We start from the raw sequence: 21,250 nt of genomic DNA, 5'->3' as shown, positions 1-21,250 counted from the left end.
GAAGGTGCAGTTGGTGCAGTGAGATTGCTGTTTATCCATTTCTATTCTTATTGTGCTTTATTTCAGACCAACATGCTGTCACTAAGTGGAGGCCACACAATAAAGAGAACGATATGGTGGATCTCCAGCAAGGTCTTCACCCCAAACCTGGCAAAAAGCCTTAACTGGTGTGGCAGGGGACACAAGCGAGGATTAAAACAGACAGCCTGTGGACAGCTTATTATTGGTGAGTATATTGGAACGACTTACATGTTACATTTTTAGCTTTAGCATGAAGCGCATAGCATTTACGGACTCTTATAGGTCATGTGGTTTTTAAAGTTTTACGGCAAAATGACCGGTAAATAACAACACCTTTGTATATTTTGGAAAATACTACTCCTCCTTCAATTACTTACTATGCTTGTAACCTAATACCTTAAGCCTAGCCTAATAACAGATACATTAGATGATTTATTTCTTACATGCAGTTTACTTAATGTATTCAGGGTAATATAACTGATAAATGTGTAGCCCTTATGCCTCTTTAACAAGAATAGTAATAATATTCTACATTTTGACACACAGCTGCCGCAATGAAGAACCCAGCGCTGCCCGCTCCCATGAAAGCAGAGGATGAAAAATGCCTAAAAGACTACCTCCACCTGGCACCAGCAAGACGCTCATCTTTAATTTGTTAATTACACGTTTGTTGCATATTGTTGATTTTCTGTTAAATAAACATGTTAAATGAAAATCCCTTTCACTTAATTTTGTTTTGTGCTAATAATATTAATAATATTAATTAATTACATAAAATAATATAGCATAATTTTCCAGTGTATATTTCTGTTTGAGTCTTTAGGCTTCTTAGTGGCTCATACGATCTCACTGCTTGTGTATTTCATAGCTTTAACTTAGGGAGGAAGAAGAATATAAAATCTAGCTTTAAATGTAATTCAATCTGGTTTGATTTGAAATGCCACATTCACAGGGTTGCCAACTTTTGACGTTCGCTTGGAGTGAGATTTTAACCTGGAGCCGGTGGCGAGTGTATTTTGTTGAGCGGGGGGGGGGGGGGGGGCGAACGTAAAACGGACACAGATTCAGTGTTGTATCGCCGGTGGATGGCGCCAGAGCTAGCGAACTAGTAACGTATTGAATCATATATGTGGCTCTGGGGTAAATAAACCCAATAGTATACGGCGCGAGACTGGGAGACTCTCTCACCATGGCTCTCTCATCCTGGCTGCACCGCGCTGGTGAAGTTCCGTTATAGTATCGCGTGATAGGAATTTCTAAATAAAAGTAATAAATGCAAATTTACCGTTTCTACATAAATAACTACATATACTACTTATACCTTCACTCTTTGTATTTACGAAACATCCCATATGGCATTATAAGGATGTTTGCAAAGGATTTGAAAACTTCAATGCACATTAAACTTAATGTTTTGCAGATAAAATTCAGGTAGAAATACATGAAAACACACAAACAAAATATTTCCATTTAGAACTTTATTTTTGCAAAAGCCGCATGGCTTCCCCTCTTTAAACACTGTTCAATTTACAGTTGATTGGTATTCCCAATTTGTCAAGCATTGTTCATTGTTCCCATGCGAAGTTTACAATGCAGAGAACTTAACAGGCTATTCTTAAATGTTTTCCTCTCCATAAAGTAACTTTATGAACATATACACTGCCAATACAAGACTAGAATGTAAGATTCGTTTGTCTACAAAAACGAGGTATTTTAACTTACACTAAACGCTGGCGTCGGCCATCGTTTTGCACACGAACGAGCATGCGCGAGATCAGGAACGCGTTTGTGCCATGGCCAGGCAGCCACGCACACGCAGCCACGGGGAGGTGGTCTCTTTTCTCGAGCCGTACCCTTTTTTTTCGGCGTGAGATATCGGAAGTGTGGCGTGAGAGCGTGTGAAAACGGTCAAATGCGTGTGTCTCACGCTCAATGCGTGAGAGTTGGCAACCCTGCATTCAGGTACGTTCAGATGCTGCATTTTAGCTATAGGCCTACTGTACATATAAGTCTGGAATGCAGCGTATGAACGTCATTTTGGCATCCAAGCCTGCCGTTTAAAAGACGTACTACAGATGAATAAACGCCGTATTAAATAGTCTAGGAGAGATCTCATAAGCGTCTCCGAGACGCAGGCGCGATCATGACGCAGCCAGGTAGGTCTGTAATGCAGCTGCTGGAGGTCTTTCACGATCCACCACAGACTATCAGAGACGTGTTGGCGATGAGCACGCGCTCTATTAAATACGTATTCCAGACGAACTGTGTTACATCCAGCAGAGTCTCTGAGATGTACATGTGCTATCAGTTTATCCTTCTATACAACCCCCTTCACCAAGCGTTCGGCTGAAGAATTAAAAGCATAAAGGAGTTTGTAGTGGACAGACCCAATTTTAGGGTTCGTACGACTGCTTGAAATACTTGGAAATACTTTCATTTTAATGTTGCTTTTTCAGATAAAAAAAAAGTGTTGGATATTGGCTAAAGCATTTGAAGATGCTTGAAATGAACTGTGTTTCGTTTCGCAACAAATAGCTATTTGACTGAATGGTTCGCTTATATAACGTTACAAATATATAAGTTACAAATACATAAGAAATGTATCAACCTCTTGTAATTCCAGCGGTAAACTCGAGAGTGCATTAAGACGTTAAGATTGTGTGCTTTGAAAATAAACTACCATTAAATAAAATATTGCTAGTTTGTTAGGTAAGGTAGAGCTACTGGATTAAATCCTACCCAAACGAGCATATATCTTAACTACATATTAATACGCCAACGTGATCGTTTGGGGGGGGGGGGGGGGTGGTTAGGTAATAGCTAGCGAGCGAATTAGAGAAAAAGCAAAACTGTAGCTGGCTACCCAAACACGCACATTTAAAACAGTGCTGTTGTTTTGTGTATTGTTTTGAAATTAATCGACCTTATATTTGATCTTATATGCTAATAAAGCAGCGCTGCGTAGCGCGTTGTGGTGCCTGTTACCACGTCACAATCGTAGAATTCGAATTGAGCTTCCATGGAAACCGCTAGTTTACATTACGCGTTGTCATAGTGATGTGCAAACAGAACAACATTTACGGTCGACTACGAATGAATTCCGTGTCGTTTTCTTCTGCTTTTTATTCAAAAAGTTTGTTCTGAGGTTAGTTAACCCAGATAACTAAATAAGATATTCAGATTGGTTAAATCTCTACCACCTGGTCCATGGCGTACTTTGACTCCATGGCTACAAGCAGCAGTTTCCTCAGCATGGACGACTACCGTCTAGTGCAGCACGAGGTCCTCTGCTCTGCCTCCAACAGATACGAGGTGCTGGAGTTCCTTGGCCGCGGGACTTTTGGCCAGGTGGCCAAGTGCTGGAAGCGCGGCACCAGTCAATCTGTCGCCATCAAGATCCTGAAAAATCACCCTGCCTATGCCCGCCAGGGCCTGATCGAGGTGGGGAAATTATGGTAGATTTAAAAGAGGTTTTGAGAATCAATGTGTCAGGGCTGGCTCGGCTGCCACTCCCTCTACCACCAGGAGTTGCGGGACGTAATCAGCAATGATCCGTTTCAGCTGTCTGAAGTTTTGTTTATTGTTTTACCGTGCTCTCACGGCTTATATTGTTTCTCATCAATCAATCAATCAAATTTTATTTATATAGCGCTTTTTACAACAGTTGTTGTCACAAAGCAGCTTTACAAGTGCCGAGTCCTAGCCCCCAGTGAGCAAGCCAAAGGCGACAGTGGCAAGGAAAAACTCCCTAGTTTTTGCATGAGGAAGAAACCTTGAGAGGAACCAAGACTCAGGGGGGGAGCCCATCCTCCTCTGGCCGACACCGGTCACCATGACAACAACAACAATATAGACAGAATGTAGACAGAATGTAAAAGATGCAATAATGTCCATTTAGACCGAAAAAGATGTAATAATGTCCATCATGGTGTAGGCATCCGGTTAGGCAGGAGGTGGCCGGCCAGGATGGATCGCTTGTCTCTCCTCATCTCATTATACCTCAAGCAGGCGGGCAGCCATGTGGAGAAATGAAACAGGGAAAATTAGCTCTGTATGAGGACATATACAGGACAGGTAAAATTATAAACATTTCTGGAGTGTGGCAGCAACTCCGGCACTAAGTTAAATTATTACAGCCTAGCTAAAAAGGCAGAACCAGAAGGTAACATAGGCTTGGGGGCATTCTGAGACAATGGCATCCGTCCACTGCACTGTCAACAAACTTGAGTGACCACGAGCAGTGACAGGATGACAGCACCAGCACCCCAGTCTACCATAAAACCCTTCGTCTATGAACCCCTGGATCTGTACCTTTATCTAAGGGGGATATTAATTATCAAACGCTAGACTAAATAAGTGGGTTTTCAACCTAGATTTAAAGATTGTGACTGTGTCAGAGTCCCGGACACATTTAGGAAGATTATTCCAAAGCTGGGGGGCCTTATAAGAAAAGGCTCTTCCCCCTGCTGTTACCTTGTTAATTTGTGGAACTAATAACAGACCAGCACCCTGTGATCTTAGTTGACGTGGGGGTTCATAGTAGGAAATAAGTTCCTGGAGGTATTCAGGAGCAAGCCCGTGTAGTGCTTTATATGCTAATAATAGAATTTTAAAATCAATACGAAATTTAACTGGGAGCCAATGCAGGGCTGATAGGACTGGTCTAATATGCTGAAATTTTCTAGTTCTGGTCAGAACTCTAGCTGCGGCATTTTGAACTACTTGAAGTTTATTTAGATTCCTATTTGAACATCCTGACAGTAGTGAATTGCAGTAGTCTAGTCTAGAGCTAACAAAGGCGTGCACCAATTTTTCTGCATCATCCTGTGATAATGCATTTCTTAATTTGGCAATGTTGCGGAGATGTAGAAAAGCTATCCTAGTAGTATTATCTATATATTTATCAAATGATAGGTCAGAGTCGAGTATGACGCCTAGGTTTTTGGCTACTGTGCCAGGTGTAATGGGATAGTCTGCAAGATTAAGCATTAAATTTGGAATTTTCTGTCTTGCGGCCTTAGGGCCCACAAGGAGAACTTCTGTTTTGTCCTCATTTAATTGTAGGAAGTTTAGAGACATCCAGCACTTAATATCTCTTACACAGGCCTCAATTTTTCCTAAACTGAGTTTGTCATCGGGTTTGGCTGATATGTTTCTCTTTTCACACGTCAAGTACCTCCCTGTACTCCCGCGTTACACAATTGTAGCCCTGATTGTGATGTTGCTTTGTTCCTGCTCTAATAAGATGTAATAGGCTGATATTGGCTAACACTGCAATTTGTAATCAGGGGCAGTGGCGGCTGGTCAATATGGGGCGCTGGGGCGCCGCCCCCTTAATATTGTTCCGATATTAAAATGAGTTCATTATAAACTGCGATAGTGAGGAAATTATTTAGTGACACTGTGTGTCTAATTGCCATGTTTGAATTTATTAAAAGTGTAAACACATAATTGTATTTAATTGCTTACATTGTGCACACTTCCTGTGTGCGGGGCACCGGTCTAATGAGAGTGCATGGAGAGGCATAAACTTTTGCCAAGCACTGATCTGAGGCTGCAGTTTAATTGGTCGGTTTCAGACACACCCACTCTTGTTGGACACACCCACTCTTGTTGGTAGTGTCAGTCAGCTGCGGTTCGTTAAAGCTGGTTTATACTTTCGCGAGTGATCGTAGGGCGAGACTCCGCCCACCTCACGCGAACCTCCAACATAAATCGGTTCATGTTGAATATCAGCAGGCTGGAGCAGCAGCTCATACAAAATGAGAGAAAATTCAGTTTTATCTTTACAAAATAATCTTCTCACAAAGCATTCACTTGAAGAACGTTAGGGCAAAATTCATGTTCAAATAAATAAAGGGCAATAAGACTGCTTTATTTGTTTTTAATTTGTTTACACCCCCCTCGATTATTTGTGCACCAGCCGCCACTGATCAGAGGTCATTTCCCTCTGGAAAAGAGCATCTGCCAAATATAGCAAAAGTAAATGTCTGAAGGGAGCCATGCAGTAACTGGGCTGATGCTATTGAAGTTACGTAGCATATTAGCCCTTGAATGCTGTGCCCACATAACTTAACGCCTGTCCCATCTTCCCCCATCTGCTCAGATGAGCATCCTGAGCCGTCTCAACAAGGAGAACGTAGACGAGTTCAACATTGTTCGCTCGTACGAGTGCTTCCAGCACAGGAACCACTTATGCCTGGTGTTTGAGATGCTGGGGCAGAGCTTGCAGGACTTCGTCAAGCACAGCCCGCTGCCGCTGAAGTGCATCCGGCCCATAGTGCAGCAGTTGGCCATGGCGCTCCTGAAGCTGAAGAGTCTGGGCCTGATCCACACCGACCTCAAGCCTGACAACATCATGCTGGTGGACCCCGTCAGGCAGCCGTACCGGGTCAAGGTCATCGACTTCGGCTCCGCCACCCACGTCTCCAAGGCTGTGTGCTCCTCCTACCTGCAGACCAGATACTACCGGTGAGTGGCACGGCCTAAGGCATATTGGAAACAGATGCATGGTTGCGGGAATCGCTTCTGCTCGAGTGTGCTTGAGAGGTGAACTGCCCGTTGTGGATGGCTATGGTGACACGGCTGCACATTAAGATTGTGATAAGCATTACGATGAACTGCAACGCGTTTGATTGCCATTTGATTTATAAGTGATGTATTTTTAACTGGATCATGTAAGTGTTGTCATTTATCCAAACACCAAAGAATATCTTAATATCTTCAGTGCCTGAGAAGTTAAGATGCTCTCAGCACACATAAAAATATTTTTTTGGTTGGTTTTATGCTTCAGGCTTTGGTAATATCAGTACAGGGTACCTGCACTGCTCCATTGTAGTTACACCATGGCAGTGTTGTTCTGTATTTACGTAGTGGAGAACAGCACATCAGTATGTAGTGTCAGTGTGTCAGTGTAGTGTCAGTGTCAGGTTACACTACAGTAGTAGATGGGTAATGCACAGGCCAGTATTGTGCTACCAATTTACCAAAAGAATATTTCAGGTAGTAAAAAAAATACTTCTTAAAGCTTTTACATTTTCACACATTAATTCATCACTCTGTGTTAAAGTGAGTACCTTTGAATCACCACAAACCACATATCATGCTAAACGTGATGATGGACGTTTTTGTCTTTTTGGTCCAGATCGCCCGAGATCATCCTGGGTCTCCCGTTCTGCGAGGCCATCGATATGTGGTCCCTGGGCTGTGTCATCGCCGAGCTCTTCCTGGGCTGGCCCCTGTATCCTGGAGCATCTGAATACGATCAGGTCAGCCCACGGGCCTTGGACCCGAACCTCGCCTTTCTCACGCTTCTGTCTTTATTCACGAAGCATCGAAGAACAGTGCTGATTTAGAGTCTGCTTTCCCACCTCCTTTCCAGAAATTCCTCGCTGTGTAATAAAGATGTAAATCTTGTTTGGGAGAAGAGTGGAGTTGCTAACAGTGATGGCCACCTTTATTCTAACTATGCAGCTTGCTAGCTGTTCTGTAATGACTGGCAAGGAAGAGACTATGAATGATTTTTGGGGAACCAACAAAACAATTAACTCAAATGTGTTGAGAGTGTGATCTGTGGGCCCTTTAGGCCTGAGATGTGTTTGCTGGCTATAATTGGTAATCTAATAAGAGCTCTTTACAGTAGTGCTAGAAATACTGTCTTGCAGTGGGAAAAAATCTCAGGTTTGCATGACAGTGGAATTCTAAGATGGGTCCAGGTGAAGCTCCCAGTACAACAGGGTTGACTGGTGCAAGGTGTTTTAGGAAAGCGAAGCCCTTACTGTGTTAGGGGTGCAGACCCATGGTGGCTTTGTGGCTGTAGGGACATGTAGGGTTTGGATAGAGTAGTTGTCTTTGCTAGCTCGTCTTCAGGATCAATATATGAACATAAAATAAAGTCATCCCATCATACCATAAAATCATCCCGTGATTTTGCCCATTGGGGGCAACACGGTGGCTTGGTGGTTAGCACGTTTGCCTCTCAGCACTGGGGTCTTGGGTTCAAGTCCCTATCTGAGTGGAGTTTCCATGTTCTCCCTGTGTTTGCGTGGGTTTCCTCCGGGATCTCCGGTTTCCTCCCACAGTCCAAAAACATGGAGGTTAGGTAAATTGGCAGTCAACAAAAAATTCTCCCTGAGTGTGTGTCTGTGTCTCTATGTTCAATAAAAAAAGTTGTGTCTGTGTCTGTGTACGTGCGTGTGTGTGCTTGTATGCCCAGTGGTGGATGGTGCTCTGCCACTAGGGTCTGTCCTCTCTCCCCTTCCTGCACCCCATTCAGTCCCCCAGGGGGCTGTGGCTTCCGGTAGAGAGTACGCTGTGCGCAATTGGCTGCCGCTTCTCGCCGGTGTGTGTGTGATTGATTGTCTGTGACTTGTACCTGTGTTAAATTGTAAAGCGCCTTGGGAATCTGGAAAGGCGCTATATAAATCGAACATTCATTCATTCATTCATTCATCCCTCCTGTACGCTGTCGCCGCAGATCCGGTACATCTCCCAGACGCAGGGCCTTCCAGCAGAGAACCTCCTGAGTGCGGGAACCAAGACCAGATGCTTCTTCCACAGGGGCTCTGGCTCCAGCTACCATCTGTGGAGACTCAAGGTCCCCCATCCTTCTTGTGCCATGTGTTCGGTTCATAAGAGATCTGTAATGGCACCTGACAGTACACCTGAACGTTTTTTCTCCTTCTATGTTCCCCAGACGCCTTTAGAGCATGAGGTGGAGCTTGGCGTCAAGTCCCAAGAGACCAGGAGATACATTTTCGACCGTCTCGATGACATGAAGCAGGTTATTTGTGCTCTTGTACACCTTATTGCACGTTTGCATCACTGCTGTGACATGCAAATGAAGAATAAAGCGCACCAGCTGCTGGTGGAGCATGTAGAGCAAGGTCTTGGTTTTGAGTTCAAGGGTTCGAGGGTTCGTGCTGTCATAATAAGAAGTGTATGTAAGTCACAACAGCGCCTGTGAAATGCAGAGGAACACACGGCAATGCTGCTGCTGAAACAGCGTCTTATGCACATCGCCGCCCTCTGCTGGCACATAATATGACCTACCCGTTCGTCTCCCATGCAGGTCAACATGCCCATTCTGGAAGGCACAGACGTTCAGGTGGAGAAGGCTGACCGGTGGGAGTTCATCAACCTGCTTAAAAAGATGCTGACGCTGGACGCAGGGAAACGGATCACGCCATTGGAGACTCTCAAACACCCATTCGTCACCATGGCTCACCTCTCTCACTACCCTCACAGTGCACAGTGAGTGTGTACAGGGCCGTCCCTCCGTCTCACACAGTCCAGCCTGTGTTCCAGCTCCGACGCGGGCAGGATGGTTTGCGTGTCGATCATTATGCAGGGCTGGGCGCTCCATAATTTGCTTCTTTCGTGTAAAATGTATTCAGACAAGGAGCTAAGAATTCCAACTGGAAGCACACTAAAGTTGCATGCAAATGGAAGAAAACCCCAAAGAGCTCTTTTTAAGGAACGCCATCTTATTGTAACTTGCTGTAGCACAGTGCTGTAACTCACCTCTTTCTGTCTCACTGACTCTGTGTGTCACTCTCGTTGTCTGTCTCACTCTCTGTCTCTCTCACTTTGCAGTGTAAAGTCTTGCTTCCAGAACATGGAGATCTGTAAGCGGAGGTCCACGGGCTTCGACGGCAGCAGAGGCCTGTTCGGCAGTGGGGGCGTGGCTGGGGGCGGGGCTGGGGGCGGGGGCCAGCACCAACTCCAACCTCCCAGTCACCTTCAGCAGCCAGCCCGACCAACACAGCCAGGTGGGCCTGCCAGCACAAGCTTGTCGTGTGTTGCACCAGTATCCCCAAACCTACAGCTCACATTAAACACTGCAGGTGTTCAGATAAGAAATTACTCACCGGAAATGTGCTTTTCAGCTATGTTTGAAGGGTCTTGCCATTAAGTACATGTGCCCTGTTTGTTGGTTGTGTGTGTGTCCTCTGCCACGCACCCATCTCAGCCCATCGTCATCTCGGACACACTCCACCCCGCTGTCAGAATAATCACCATCTCCAGCGAGACCGAGGGCAAGGACAATCCCACCAGGTGCCCTCCCCACGAACTCCTTTGCTCCGCCTCCTGTGCCTCTGAGCTCTGTGTTTGCTCTGTGTTGAAACGGTCACCCTTCTGTTTGCTCACTTTGTGGATTTAAACACTCCTCCCTAGCTGCGGCGTGAACAAGCGGGTGGACGTCAACAGCTGTGTGACCGTGCGGGACTCGGACATCTGCAGCCCGCTCAGCCCCAGGCGCCTGCCCACCTTTGTGGAAAACGCCGCCACCCTGCCCAAGTCGCTGGCCATGGTCATCCCACCGGGTGAGTCCCACGCGCTCTGCCTCTCCCTCCCCTCCGGCTCTGTCGACAGGCCGCAGTCGTTGATCACTGTCTCACATCTCCTTATAGAATAGAGCGCCGCGGCCTCCGGGATGGTCCAAAAAGACCTCGGTTGTGCCTTCTGCCAGAGCAGCCCTGCCCGGCGCCGAGAGACACAGAGCCGCGTCCTCCAAGTTTCAGCCTCTCTGAGCCAGGTAGAGCGTCTGTAGAGCAGTTTGCCTTCTCACGCTGCAGCTGCCGTCACACTTCACACTGCCCCATAGAAAATCTTATCTTCGCCCTGTTGTCTTATCCACATGCTGCAACCAGGTGTAGTCCAGAGAGTTGTTCAGCTGGGAGTATTGATATCTCACTGCCATTTTGTGTCTTGGCTCCTCCTACAGGTCCAGGATCTGTTGTGATCTCATGACAGTTCAGGAGGCAGATCCCCCTGGCACCAGTCCACCAGTCAGGAGGATCAACTCACTCCCTGCTCTTTCTTCAATTTGCACTCCTGTTACATTTGCACATTATATTTCTAATTCATTGCATACGTTCACTTTAATCGTAATTACACCAGATTCCTCATACATTCACTTTGCACATACAGTATGTTTACTTACTGCTGCATACGCCACTTACTTGAATGTAAATTTCAGAGACCTCTATTTATTTTATTATATATATAAACAACTCAGCTATATTTTTTATCTTTACTATTGTACTTACCGTTACTATTGTACTATTCCTTTTTTTACTGTTTTAGTTAATGTTAATTTTAAGTAAATGTTTACCGCTGCACTATGGAGTCTGAGAGTAACGTAATTTCAATCCTGTGTATGTCCCGCACGTATCACAGATTTGACAATAAAGTAGACTTTGACTTTGAACTACCCCTCAGCAGGCTCTTCTTACCTGAAAAAAATGACTTTATTACAGAATTTCAATACTGCAGTGTCTGGGCTTTTTTGCTTGTTTGTTAGTCCATTTTTGTTTGTTTTAGCCTATTTTAGTATTTTGTTTTTAAATTATGTTTATTTCAGATGCATCATCTGTTTTATATATTTATTTTTATTTAACATTTATTCAACCAGGAGGAATCTCACTGAGTTACGATACCTCTTCTCCCAGGGAGTCCTGGCCAATATTTGCAGAACAAAACAATTATACACAATGACATACAATACTTCTATACACAACACAATTTCAGAGAGGGTAAGAAGCCTAGGTTTAAGACAGCTTGACGCTCATTCCAAACATAAGGCGCATACAATGAAAAAGCCATTTTCCCCAACTCAATCAATCAATCAATCAAATTTTATTTATATAGCACTTTTTTACAACAGTTGTTGTCACAAAGCAGCTTTACAAGTGCCGAGTCCTAGCCCCCAGTGAGCAAGCCAAAGGCGACAGTGGCAAGGAAAAACTCCCTAGTTTTTTGCATGAGGAAGAAACCTTGAGAGGAACCAAGACTCAGGGGGGGAACCCATCCTCCTCTGGCCGACACCGCTCACCATGACCAACTCTGTTCTTTCTAATGGGCTATCTAAGAGCAACTTATTTTGTGATTTTGTATTATATAAATAAGATAAATTAGATTGAAATGGAAGTAGATTAGAAATATATAAAGGTATTTTCTCCATTAGGGCCTTTGCAATAAAAAATCAATACATGATACTTCCTACTAATAATTCTATCCACTGAATTTCTGTGACATTACATGTACACCGTATACGTCCTGTGTGTGAGGCGCCGAACTAATTCGTGTCTATTAAACTTTTGGCAAACACGTGACTTGGAGAAGCAGTGTGTGATTTAACAGTGTGTGATAATGCAGACACGAAATAAAGACGACTATTGTATTCTTCATCACAGCTGTGGCGTTATGGTGAAATATCTGATCGGTTAGAGCAGTTCTTAACCAATTAGATTGTGTGGCAGGAACAAATTGTTTTATACATGTGTTAGCAATGTATAAATTTAGATAGATTGCTGATAATGCTAGCTTGCTGCTAACGTTAGCATTCAGTAAATGTGTTGCTGTGTTTAGAGTTTTAAAAATGTATCTCAAGTATTGGGAAACGCATGTTAGCAGTCGTAAAAAAACTAAAGGATTTCTTAGAATTTAGCAGAAATTTTAGTTAGAAATACACTCACTACCAGCAGGATGTAAAGTTGGTGTTTATTTTAGCTTGTTTGAAGTAAATAAATGAAAATGCTTCCTCTCTCTCTCTCTCTCTCTCTAATTTTATGTTGCGCAAGGCAAGCATTTTATTGCTCAAAAATAACTTTATTGCTTAAAAGCACTGATTTGAGGAATCTCTGTTCATGTCACGTTATAGCCTATGTCTTGTCATTCACTTGATCTTTTGCATGAAGCACACTGTTTTGCTTTTGACTGAAAGCAGTAATGGTTTAAAATGTTATTTGATGCCAAATGATAATAAACAAGTTCATATCTATGAAACCAGTGTTGTCAGTGAAGTTCATTTACAATAATTATAACAATTAATTATTTTTAATAAAAAATCTCATAAGTATCTCTTAAGTTATTTGTAACTGTGTAGTGATTAATACTGTAGCAGGAACCACATACCAAAATTATAGCAATAGCAAAAATGCCTTTATTAAAACTCACATTCTAACATCAGAGAGACCCAACAAGTGTTTGTACATGCCGTCTTTATATACGATTTCTCCACGCCCCAAACTCACAGATCTGCTTCTATGCCTTACATGGTATTGTTGTTCGAACAAACAAGACTTCTCTCTTTGTCTCCAAACCTAACATCTCTTATACATATGGTTCCTGTCTCTGGACTGTCTGCTTGACCCGAGGTCACCATACATCAGGATGTCATACATTCATGTTTCACCCATGTCAGCATTATTAGTTCACCACTTCTGCTTGAGCAATCACCTTCTCGTTTAAACTCCTTACGCATCATGATTTCCTAAGGCCCTCTCTCGGGTTCACAGCTCGGACACATTTAAAACAATAGTTACATTTAATTCCTATATTATGTTTAAAGGGTAAGCAAAATATATTGTTGCTAATGCTAGTGCTAAGCAAAAGGATCCAAATCCAAAATCACAACAAAAGTTAAATTAACAAGTAAAAGCAACTGAGTAATTTTAAATTGAGTAAATTTAGTAATTTCAACTTTTGATTAGTTCACTCTATTTAAATCATATAAGTATGAATTGTATCCATACAACTCAATTATATTAGTTTTGACAGAAGCCATTACTTAATTTTTTTGAGGCAACGAGTTACCTCTGTTTTTTAAGTAGATTGAACTTATTAGGGTTAATTGGTTGCCTTGAAGTTTGCGGTGGGGAGCAAAGACACGAGGGACACGCCTACTTTTTTGGTAGCCTATCAGTATAGTTAATTATATTTCCTCTTATGTGACTGGATTATCCTGGATGATTTGCGTTAGCGTTTGGATAGCTCGTTAGCTGACCAGGGGGCTATTCCATGAAGCGAGCTTATGAAAGCGGCGCTTATTAGAGTGAGCCTCGCTTGAGTTAGCCAAACAGTTCACTTCCGTCTAGTTCCGTTCCACTAACGAAATCCAGACGCAACCTATTCCCGCTAATTCAAGCCAGGCTTTTGTAATTGGCGATCATGCGCGTGCATGTTGTTGTTGTCATGGTGAGCGGTGTCGGCCAGAGGAGGATGGGTTCCCCCCCTGAGTCTTGGTTCCTCTCAAGGTTTATTCCTCATGCAAAAAAACTATGGAGTTTTTCCTTGCCACTGTCGCCCTTGGCTTGCTCTCTGGGGGCTAGGACTCGGCACTTGTAAAGCTGCTTTGTGACAACAACTGTTGTAAAAAGCGCTATATAAATAAAATTTGATTGATTGATTGATTGACTCCAAGTTACTGATTAAACCAACACTACTTCTCATGAATACATGACAGCTGTTCTGAAAAGGATGGGAAGGATGCCTCTGTGACCAGGGAATTTGATGAATATATTAAGGAAACGCTTAAGCGCAAGGTAAACCTTTCGAATTTCGCGGCAGACCGTTGCCTTACTAAGATGTTATGCATCCCCAACACTGTACAGAAATGCATGACTGGCAAAGAAGCGCAAAGCGATACAGACCGTTTGGGGTTTGGTAAGAGCTTTACAACGTCTAGTGGTCTTCTCAATATATGGCCCCAGTAATTTACAAAGATATATAATACTGTGTCTTCTGAACAAATAAGTAGTCATCTGGAAAGCCCAGTGGATCTGTCCTGTCCTGGAATGACCTTGGAGCTGGTAGCATGAATGCTCTGCACACTATACACGCTCCCTCATCTACTGGATTCTCTACAAATGGACATGCCATGGTCAATCAGCCTTCAGCCTTCACTGTTAGCTGCTCTTTTATAGCCTACATTTTGGATTATTTGTATCACCTGTATGAAAATCTTGGTAAGGTAGTTGTCTGTGTCCATTTCCTTTTTGCACCATTAAGTTAACCACACATTTACATTATTTATACTGAACATATATAAATTGCAGAGTGATATGATTTGCTTGTAATTTGAACACAAAAGAGGAAGTATGGGGATAAATATATACCTAAAAGTATCCACCTAAATTACTCAGTATTAATAATTATTAATACTCAGGTACAAAGAATTGTATTTTTTGTGATATAGAGTTTATACTAATGTATGTTTCTGCACCATAACTGCGATTAGACACTGTATTCCATTTTACACTGACCTGAATTTGTGAAGATTAAACCAATACATTAAAATGTACAGAAACCTCACTGATTAACAATGAATATGTACTCTTAAGATCGAAATATATATTGCATTTGGAAATATAATTATTAAATTTTGATAATAACCTGCAATCATTCCAAAGTAATAATTACAGTACTCAATTAAATGTATAAAGATATGATATTATATGCTACATCCACAGCAATTTAATGGATAGAACTACAGTGGAACCTTGTTCCTCAATTCAGTTTCCCGGATGGCGAGACTGACATCACGCTGCTCAGCCAATAGAAGCGGTCCCGCTAAGCTAAGCCTCAACTCTAGCCTGGTACAGAGCAGGTTAGTTCAAACGTATATGTTGCTGTAGTAACTGAGCGAGGCTCAAGTCTAGCCTCAAGTCTAACCGAATTTGAGCAAAATGAGCCAGGCTTGTCTTAAAAAGCCCGGCTTACTGAGTTAGCTCGCTTTGTGGAATACCCCCCAGATCCTTGTTTCTTGTGTATGTGATAAATTACATTCTGCACAGTTACCTCAGGATATGTCAACAGAAAATAACAATCATAGAACAATATATATCTATAGTCACCATGACAACAGTTATCAAAAGTGCAAAAAGAGCAGAGCTCCTAGGTGTGTTAAACCTGATGTGATTCACTAAAATCTGTGCTCCTTATTTAAAAGGACTTCTGAGTTTAAGGATTTAGCTTTCTGCTAATTCAAAATGTTAAAAACGTTTGACTTTCTTCCTCTCTCTTTCATTTAGAGTGCAGGCACAGTAAGAAATGCACAAACATCTCCATCCTCAAGTAGAATCCATGTTGGGCTTTATTTTGGTCTGGAGGTCTGGCTGGCAGCTCTCATGTGGTCGGGAGGTTCTTCACAATCTCTCTTAGGCTCTTGCGGATATTGGAAGGTTGGTAACCAGCGCAGTCCAGCAGCGCGGGGCCCATGTGAGCATGAAGGGCTTGGCATAGGTGGACAGTGGCCCCTCTCACGCTTCCACCCCTCCCGTGGACCGTACCACTGTTGCTGGAGGTCCCCAGGAGGTACCAGAGCAGAGGGAGCACCTTCTGCTCAACCAGTTGTGGCTTGCAGGGGTAAAGTTCTCTAACCAGCTCTATAAAAAGAACATTTAAAAGGAACAATGATAAATAAATCAACCCTGGACAGCACTGGGTTATTACAGAAGCATTTTCTTAACCTAGAAAGATTTCATTCAATTAAAGTGACAGTATTTGGTAACTATGGTAACTCTCTGGAATGATTATTATCAATATTATAAATATTATTAATATAGGAATTATAGTATTTCTGGTAAATCTTTTATCTTTTTTTATATCTGGCATCTCTTAGCATATCAGTGGAATGACTTTCTGAAAGAATAGTTTTTTGATAAATGTATTTGAAATTCAAGCCGGTTCATTTTGAACCATGCTCTGTCCTTTAACTACTGGGTCTGGGACTACACTGTGCATGCCCTACTGTAAATACAATGTGTGGTGCCACACACTGCCCTGTACTCGAGTATTTGTTTACAATATATGTCTACACATACATTTGTTTAATGAGTTAACATGGGGCATAGTGGATGGGATAAAAAATCTTCATCATTTATCCAATCATGAATCGCTACCTTGGATTTCAGAGTGTGGACAGTGTCCCTGATGGTTGCCAGGTCTTTGGCAGGGATGCACTTTTCCACCATCTTATCAAAGTCGTGGTGGGAGGACAGGAACAGCAGGATACGCCGGCCAAAGCACCTGAGACGAGGAACAGACCCCAAAACAGGAGAGAACCATGAGGGACCCGTAACTCACAGCACACCGACTATTTATCTTACCAGCACAATTTTACAAGGCTGTCTGTGTCTAGAAAACACGATAGTGCTTCTATTACTCTACAATTTAGCAGCATTTGCTGACTTCAGAGTATCAGACTAGGAGACTAAAAGAATCAGCAAAATATTACTATCTGGGAAACTGAATAAGCTTTGTAGAATTCTCGTTCTGATCCCAGTACTAACTTGGTTTCTTGTGAAGAGTCCTGTGCCAACTTGGAGACTGCAGGAATAATTCGCGGTGTGATGTCTTTCGCCCCAGACAATAAGCGGCCAGCACCAATCTTCTCTACCAAAGTAGCCAAGTGCCGAGCAGTACACTTTCTTACTGCAGCATTCAGATGACTTTTGAGGAAAACAGAAGGAAAAAAATAACTATTATTATAATAGTAATAACTATTAATCCATCCAATGTATACAGTACAACTTTTAACTTCTATAAAGAAACTTAAAACCCTTATGTATGATCTAAGTGCACAATCAAATGATCATATTCTATTCGATTGCTTAGCTTGCACCAGTTAGTGTACATGTGTATTTTTAAACAGAAAATGTTTGTATGTCCTCTGTGAGCTAGCTAACTAGCCTATTTTTTAAGCATTGTGAAGGGCAGTTTGGATCAGCAGAGCGGAGATGGAACGCAATAAAAATAACATATAAGAGGATAAATAACTAAAAATATTGATATAGGCCAGGGCAATATTTTGAAAGAACATTGGAGAGGTAAAAACAGCAGCAAAAAACAACAGCCAAAATTAGTGCTGTGTTAGCTTCTTGTGACTGTTGTTGCTATCTGAAAGCCACAGTTTAAAGCTCACTGCATGCTAACTGACCAGAGTCCTCCAGCGAGAAGGGCGTTCATGCTCCGAATGGGGGTGCAGTTCTGCACCATGCTGTCCAGAGCTGTGTCCACGTCCTGCCTGATGAAGCCTTTGGACTCCGCTGCTTTGTGGAGGAGGACCTTAGCCGTTGCCTCCATTTCCTGGTCCATCCCTTTCTGCAGGCTGGAGTACAACTCCCTCAAGGACACCACCGCCGTGCGGGACACGCCAGAGCGCAGGTTCAGCACCTGCAGGAAAGACGACGTTCCAGCTCGTTTTAGCCACATCCAACACTGCCACCGCCATCTTAATAAGTATAATCCACCACTGCAATGTGTTATGTAGGCGGAAATACCTTAATCACTAATTACAGTTAGATATGCCATCTGAATTTCAATTAGATGAGAAATGTTTTTATCAAAAAAGAATTTCAAAGTACTATGCAAAATCTGCCTTGACTGTCAGCAACATCACCTGTAATGTGTACATGCTGATGGCATGTTTGTATTCTGTCTATCCACTGATGTTTGCACTGGACATACACGGACATCAGTGGGTTGTGCCTCTTCGGTAATGGTAGACCTTGATCTGATTGTTCTCGTCCAGGCCGAGCTGGACCAGCCCATTGGTGGGTGGGGCAGCTGGGTAGCGTGTGAAGAGAGGCCTGGGCAGAGGTTCAGGAGAGTACAAGGGTGCAAGAGAGTGTGTGTGAAAATATGATGCATTCTGTTCCCGTACTGGTTTGTGTGTGATACGTACATGTGTATAAGCTGAGGGGGAGAGAGAGATTGTGAAAGGATACACATTTGGGTCTTTGCGTTGTGATTCCAGCCACCTTTTGTTGTCTTCAATCAGTCTCTGCAGCCTCTGGCTATCTAGCTCAGAGGAGAGACTACACACACACACACACACACACACACACACACACACACACACACACACACATAATGGAAAAGCACTGTATGAGTTCATCAATTTTCCTTTCAAAATCAACAGCAGCACTGACTCTGTGAGTGAGAGTGAGAGATTGTGAGCGAGCCTGCACAGGTGTGCAAGTGTGTGTAGTCACCTTGCTGGAGTGTATCCACTATATGCTCTGGTAGCCCTCATGGGATAGCGGGCACTGGTATCCATGGAAACTCCTAAAATCAGAGCAGTCTTAATACAGGTAGTGCGGTTTAGATTTAAGCTAATCTGAAGCAGGTCTCTACACTGCACCACACTTGCACTGGAAAAGATCGGCATTATCCAAGCACAGAAAATCAATGGAGGTCATCAACTATGCAAAAAAGGCTATAAATCCAGCAGTGACTGGTTTGTGCTTGAGGGAGAGGCAGAAGTTTTCTATTTGTATTTTAAAGGTTTTACGAGTGATGAAGAAATGAAGCATTAGTGAAAGTTACTGCAGCCCACTGAGGTGACCACTGCTCATCACTGCTAATGTTTGGGGTGTGTCTGTCTCTACGTACCAGGGAAGAGTTTGCTCCAGTGGGAGTTCAAATGAAGGTCAGACCCGTGTGTTTTTGGGACAGAACAGTGTAAGAAACTGTTCTGATTGGCCAATGAAGAGGAGGCGGGGCTTGGTGTCCATGCCCAGGACGGGGCAGGAGGGAAGGAGGAGGACGGAGGTGGCTGAGGGAGGGGCTGGACGGTCCTCCCAGTGAGAGATCCCAGTGCACCCAGCACTGTGTTCAGCTGGCCAGAGATCTGCTGCAGGTACTCTGCTAACTGCTGCACTTTCACTGGCACTGCATGTGCTGAAACAGAGAGGAAGACCAGGGTTTGGGTGTATTACTGCTAGAGAGATAAAAACATCAGACAACTATGAACCATCAAGACCAGAGTGGACTCTAGAGCTGCTTACAGTTGTGGGCAAATTTTTAGTTTTCACAGTTTGCTTCCTCAGTTTATTTTTTTAAGAACCTTTTGTCAAATGTTTATGTGATATAATGAAGTACAATTATTAACAGTCCATAATTGTTTGTTGCTAAACTGCTCCTGAATCGTTGGGAGAAGTTGTTCTGGAAGGATGTTTTGATATCTTCTCTTATTCATGGCTGTGCTTTGCTTAGGCAACATTGGGAGTTTGATGGTGTGAGGAGGCTCATAGCTGCCTCCTCTGTAGGAGACACTCCTGTAGGAGACGCTCCCTGAAGCCTCCTTCATGCAACTTGAAGCACTCTCCCCAAAGTCCTTAGTGACTGGATAAATGGTTGATTGGGGTGCATCGTACAAGCCGCACTGTCCTTGCCTGTGAAACCCTTTTGATGCAATGATGACTGAACGTGTTTCCTTGGAGGTGACCATGGTTAACAGGAGAAAACGTAAACGCACCACTACCCTTTTAAAGCAACCAGTCTTCTCTTCTAATCAGCATGACGGATTGATGTCAGCTGTCTTATCCTCATCAACTTTTTATCTCCTGAGCTAACGAGATCATCACTGAAATGATCTCCATTAACTGAAATGGAGGAGCCATAATGCAATAATTTTGTATTGTAATTTTGTATTGTAAAATGTCATTTTCATCACAGGGAATGACTTTGCAATTAATTGCAATTCATCTAATCACTCTTCACAATCTAGAATCAATACAAATTGCCACCATAAAAAAAACTATGGCAGTAAACTTTGTGAAAACCAAAATTAGTGCCTTCTCAAAATGTCTGCCCGTGTGTGCGTGTTGTGCATTCAGAGTTTGTCTCTCACTCGTCTCCTCTTGGCCATACTCGTCTCTGCTCGTCTCTGAGTCTCTGACATCAAATGAGACTCTCCGATCTCCCACCAGCCGCTCGCCTTCATCACATGACAGCTGAGAAAAACATTGTAAAGCCCAGGTAGGTATTAATGTGGGTTTGTACGTAAGTGTGTGGGTGCAGGCATACGCGTGCGTGTGTGTGTGTGTGTGTGTGTGTGTGTTACCTCCTCTGCCAGTGACGTCTCCAGCTGGCTGAGTCTCTCCTCTTTCTTTCTCAGGAGCGTGTGGTCCTTCTGGACCGTCTCCCTCAGCTTCTCCTGCTCACTCACCTCCTACAGCACAGGGGAGCAGAACATCTAAGAGGAACTACACTCATGCTTCCTACTGTCTCCTATCTGACCTGGCTACATGGCTGTAGGCCCTGCAAGACCTAACGTGCTTAGACCCACCACGGCACTGAAACCGTCTAAAGTAGTCTTAAAATCTCTTAATATTCTCAGATAAAGGTCAATCACTCTCCTGGTTCAAATCCTACCTGAACGATTGTTACCAATTTGTACTTGAAAATAATGAATACTCATAAGGATCTGTATTGGGTCCCATGTTATTCTCATTATATAGGCTAGCAAGCATTTGTAGGCATGGTATTAGCTTCCATTGCTATGCAGATGATACTCAGTTATATATATCTTCTCATTTGGATGATGTCAATACTACTACCAAAACTGACAACTGCATCCAAGAAATAAAGAACTGGATGGCGTCTAATTTTCTTCTTCTAAATTCTGATAAAACTGAGGTGTTACTTCTTGGATCCAAGA

At 43.1% G+C, this 21,250-nt stretch overlaps 3 protein-coding genes across 3 annotated transcripts in view; 1 reads left to right on the top strand and 2 right to left on the bottom strand.

Moving 5' to 3' along the window:
• Positions 1–3,228: 3,228 nt before the first annotated feature.
• On the top strand, positions 3,229–10,553 carry LOC143485492 (homeodomain-interacting protein kinase 1-like). The gene is made up of 10 exons (XM_076984938.1): positions 3,229–3,462; positions 6,128–6,492; positions 7,166–7,289; positions 8,498–8,617; positions 8,717–8,803; positions 9,092–9,273; positions 9,616–9,791; positions 9,936–10,077; positions 10,198–10,401; positions 10,439–10,553. Exons 1-10 carry the CDS (start codon positions 3,229–3,231, stop codon positions 10,551–10,553), a joined length of 1,749 nt encoding a protein of 582 aa, XP_076841053.1.
• A 4,764-nt stretch (positions 10,554–15,317) lies between these two features.
• Positions 15,318–17,889, bottom strand: LOC143485456 (TOG array regulator of axonemal microtubules protein 1-like). Its single transcript, XM_076984904.1, has 4 exons — positions 17,744–17,889; positions 17,097–17,255; positions 16,707–16,833; positions 15,318–16,190 (listed from the first exon to the last, which is right to left on the bottom strand). Exons 1-4 carry the CDS (start codon positions 17,887–17,889, stop codon positions 16,065–16,067), a joined length of 558 nt encoding a protein of 185 aa, XP_076841019.1. The 3' UTR covers positions 15,318–16,064.
• Positions 17,890–20,097: 2,208 nt separating this feature from the next.
• LOC143485490 (uncharacterized) overlaps positions 20,098–21,250 on the bottom strand; it is a 5,131-nt gene continuing 3,978 nt past the window's right edge. Inside the window, exons 8-10 of the mRNA XM_076984937.1 lie at positions 20,654–20,761; positions 20,441–20,543; positions 20,098–20,192 (exon numbers count right to left, since the gene is read on the bottom strand). Of these exons, the coding sequence (XP_076841052.1) occupies positions 20,098–20,192; positions 20,441–20,543; positions 20,654–20,761 (306 nt within the window). The remainder of the gene's footprint in view (positions 20,193–20,440; positions 20,544–20,653; positions 20,762–21,250) is intronic.

The sequence above is a fragment of the Brachyhypopomus gauderio genome, unplaced genomic scaffold, assembly GCF_052324685.1.
Source record: "Brachyhypopomus gauderio isolate BG-103 unplaced genomic scaffold, BGAUD_0.2 sc34, whole genome shotgun sequence".
Classification (NCBI taxonomy): domain Eukaryota; kingdom Metazoa; phylum Chordata; class Actinopteri; order Gymnotiformes; family Hypopomidae; genus Brachyhypopomus; species Brachyhypopomus gauderio.
This window is presented reverse-complemented; position numbering and strand designations above follow the sequence as displayed.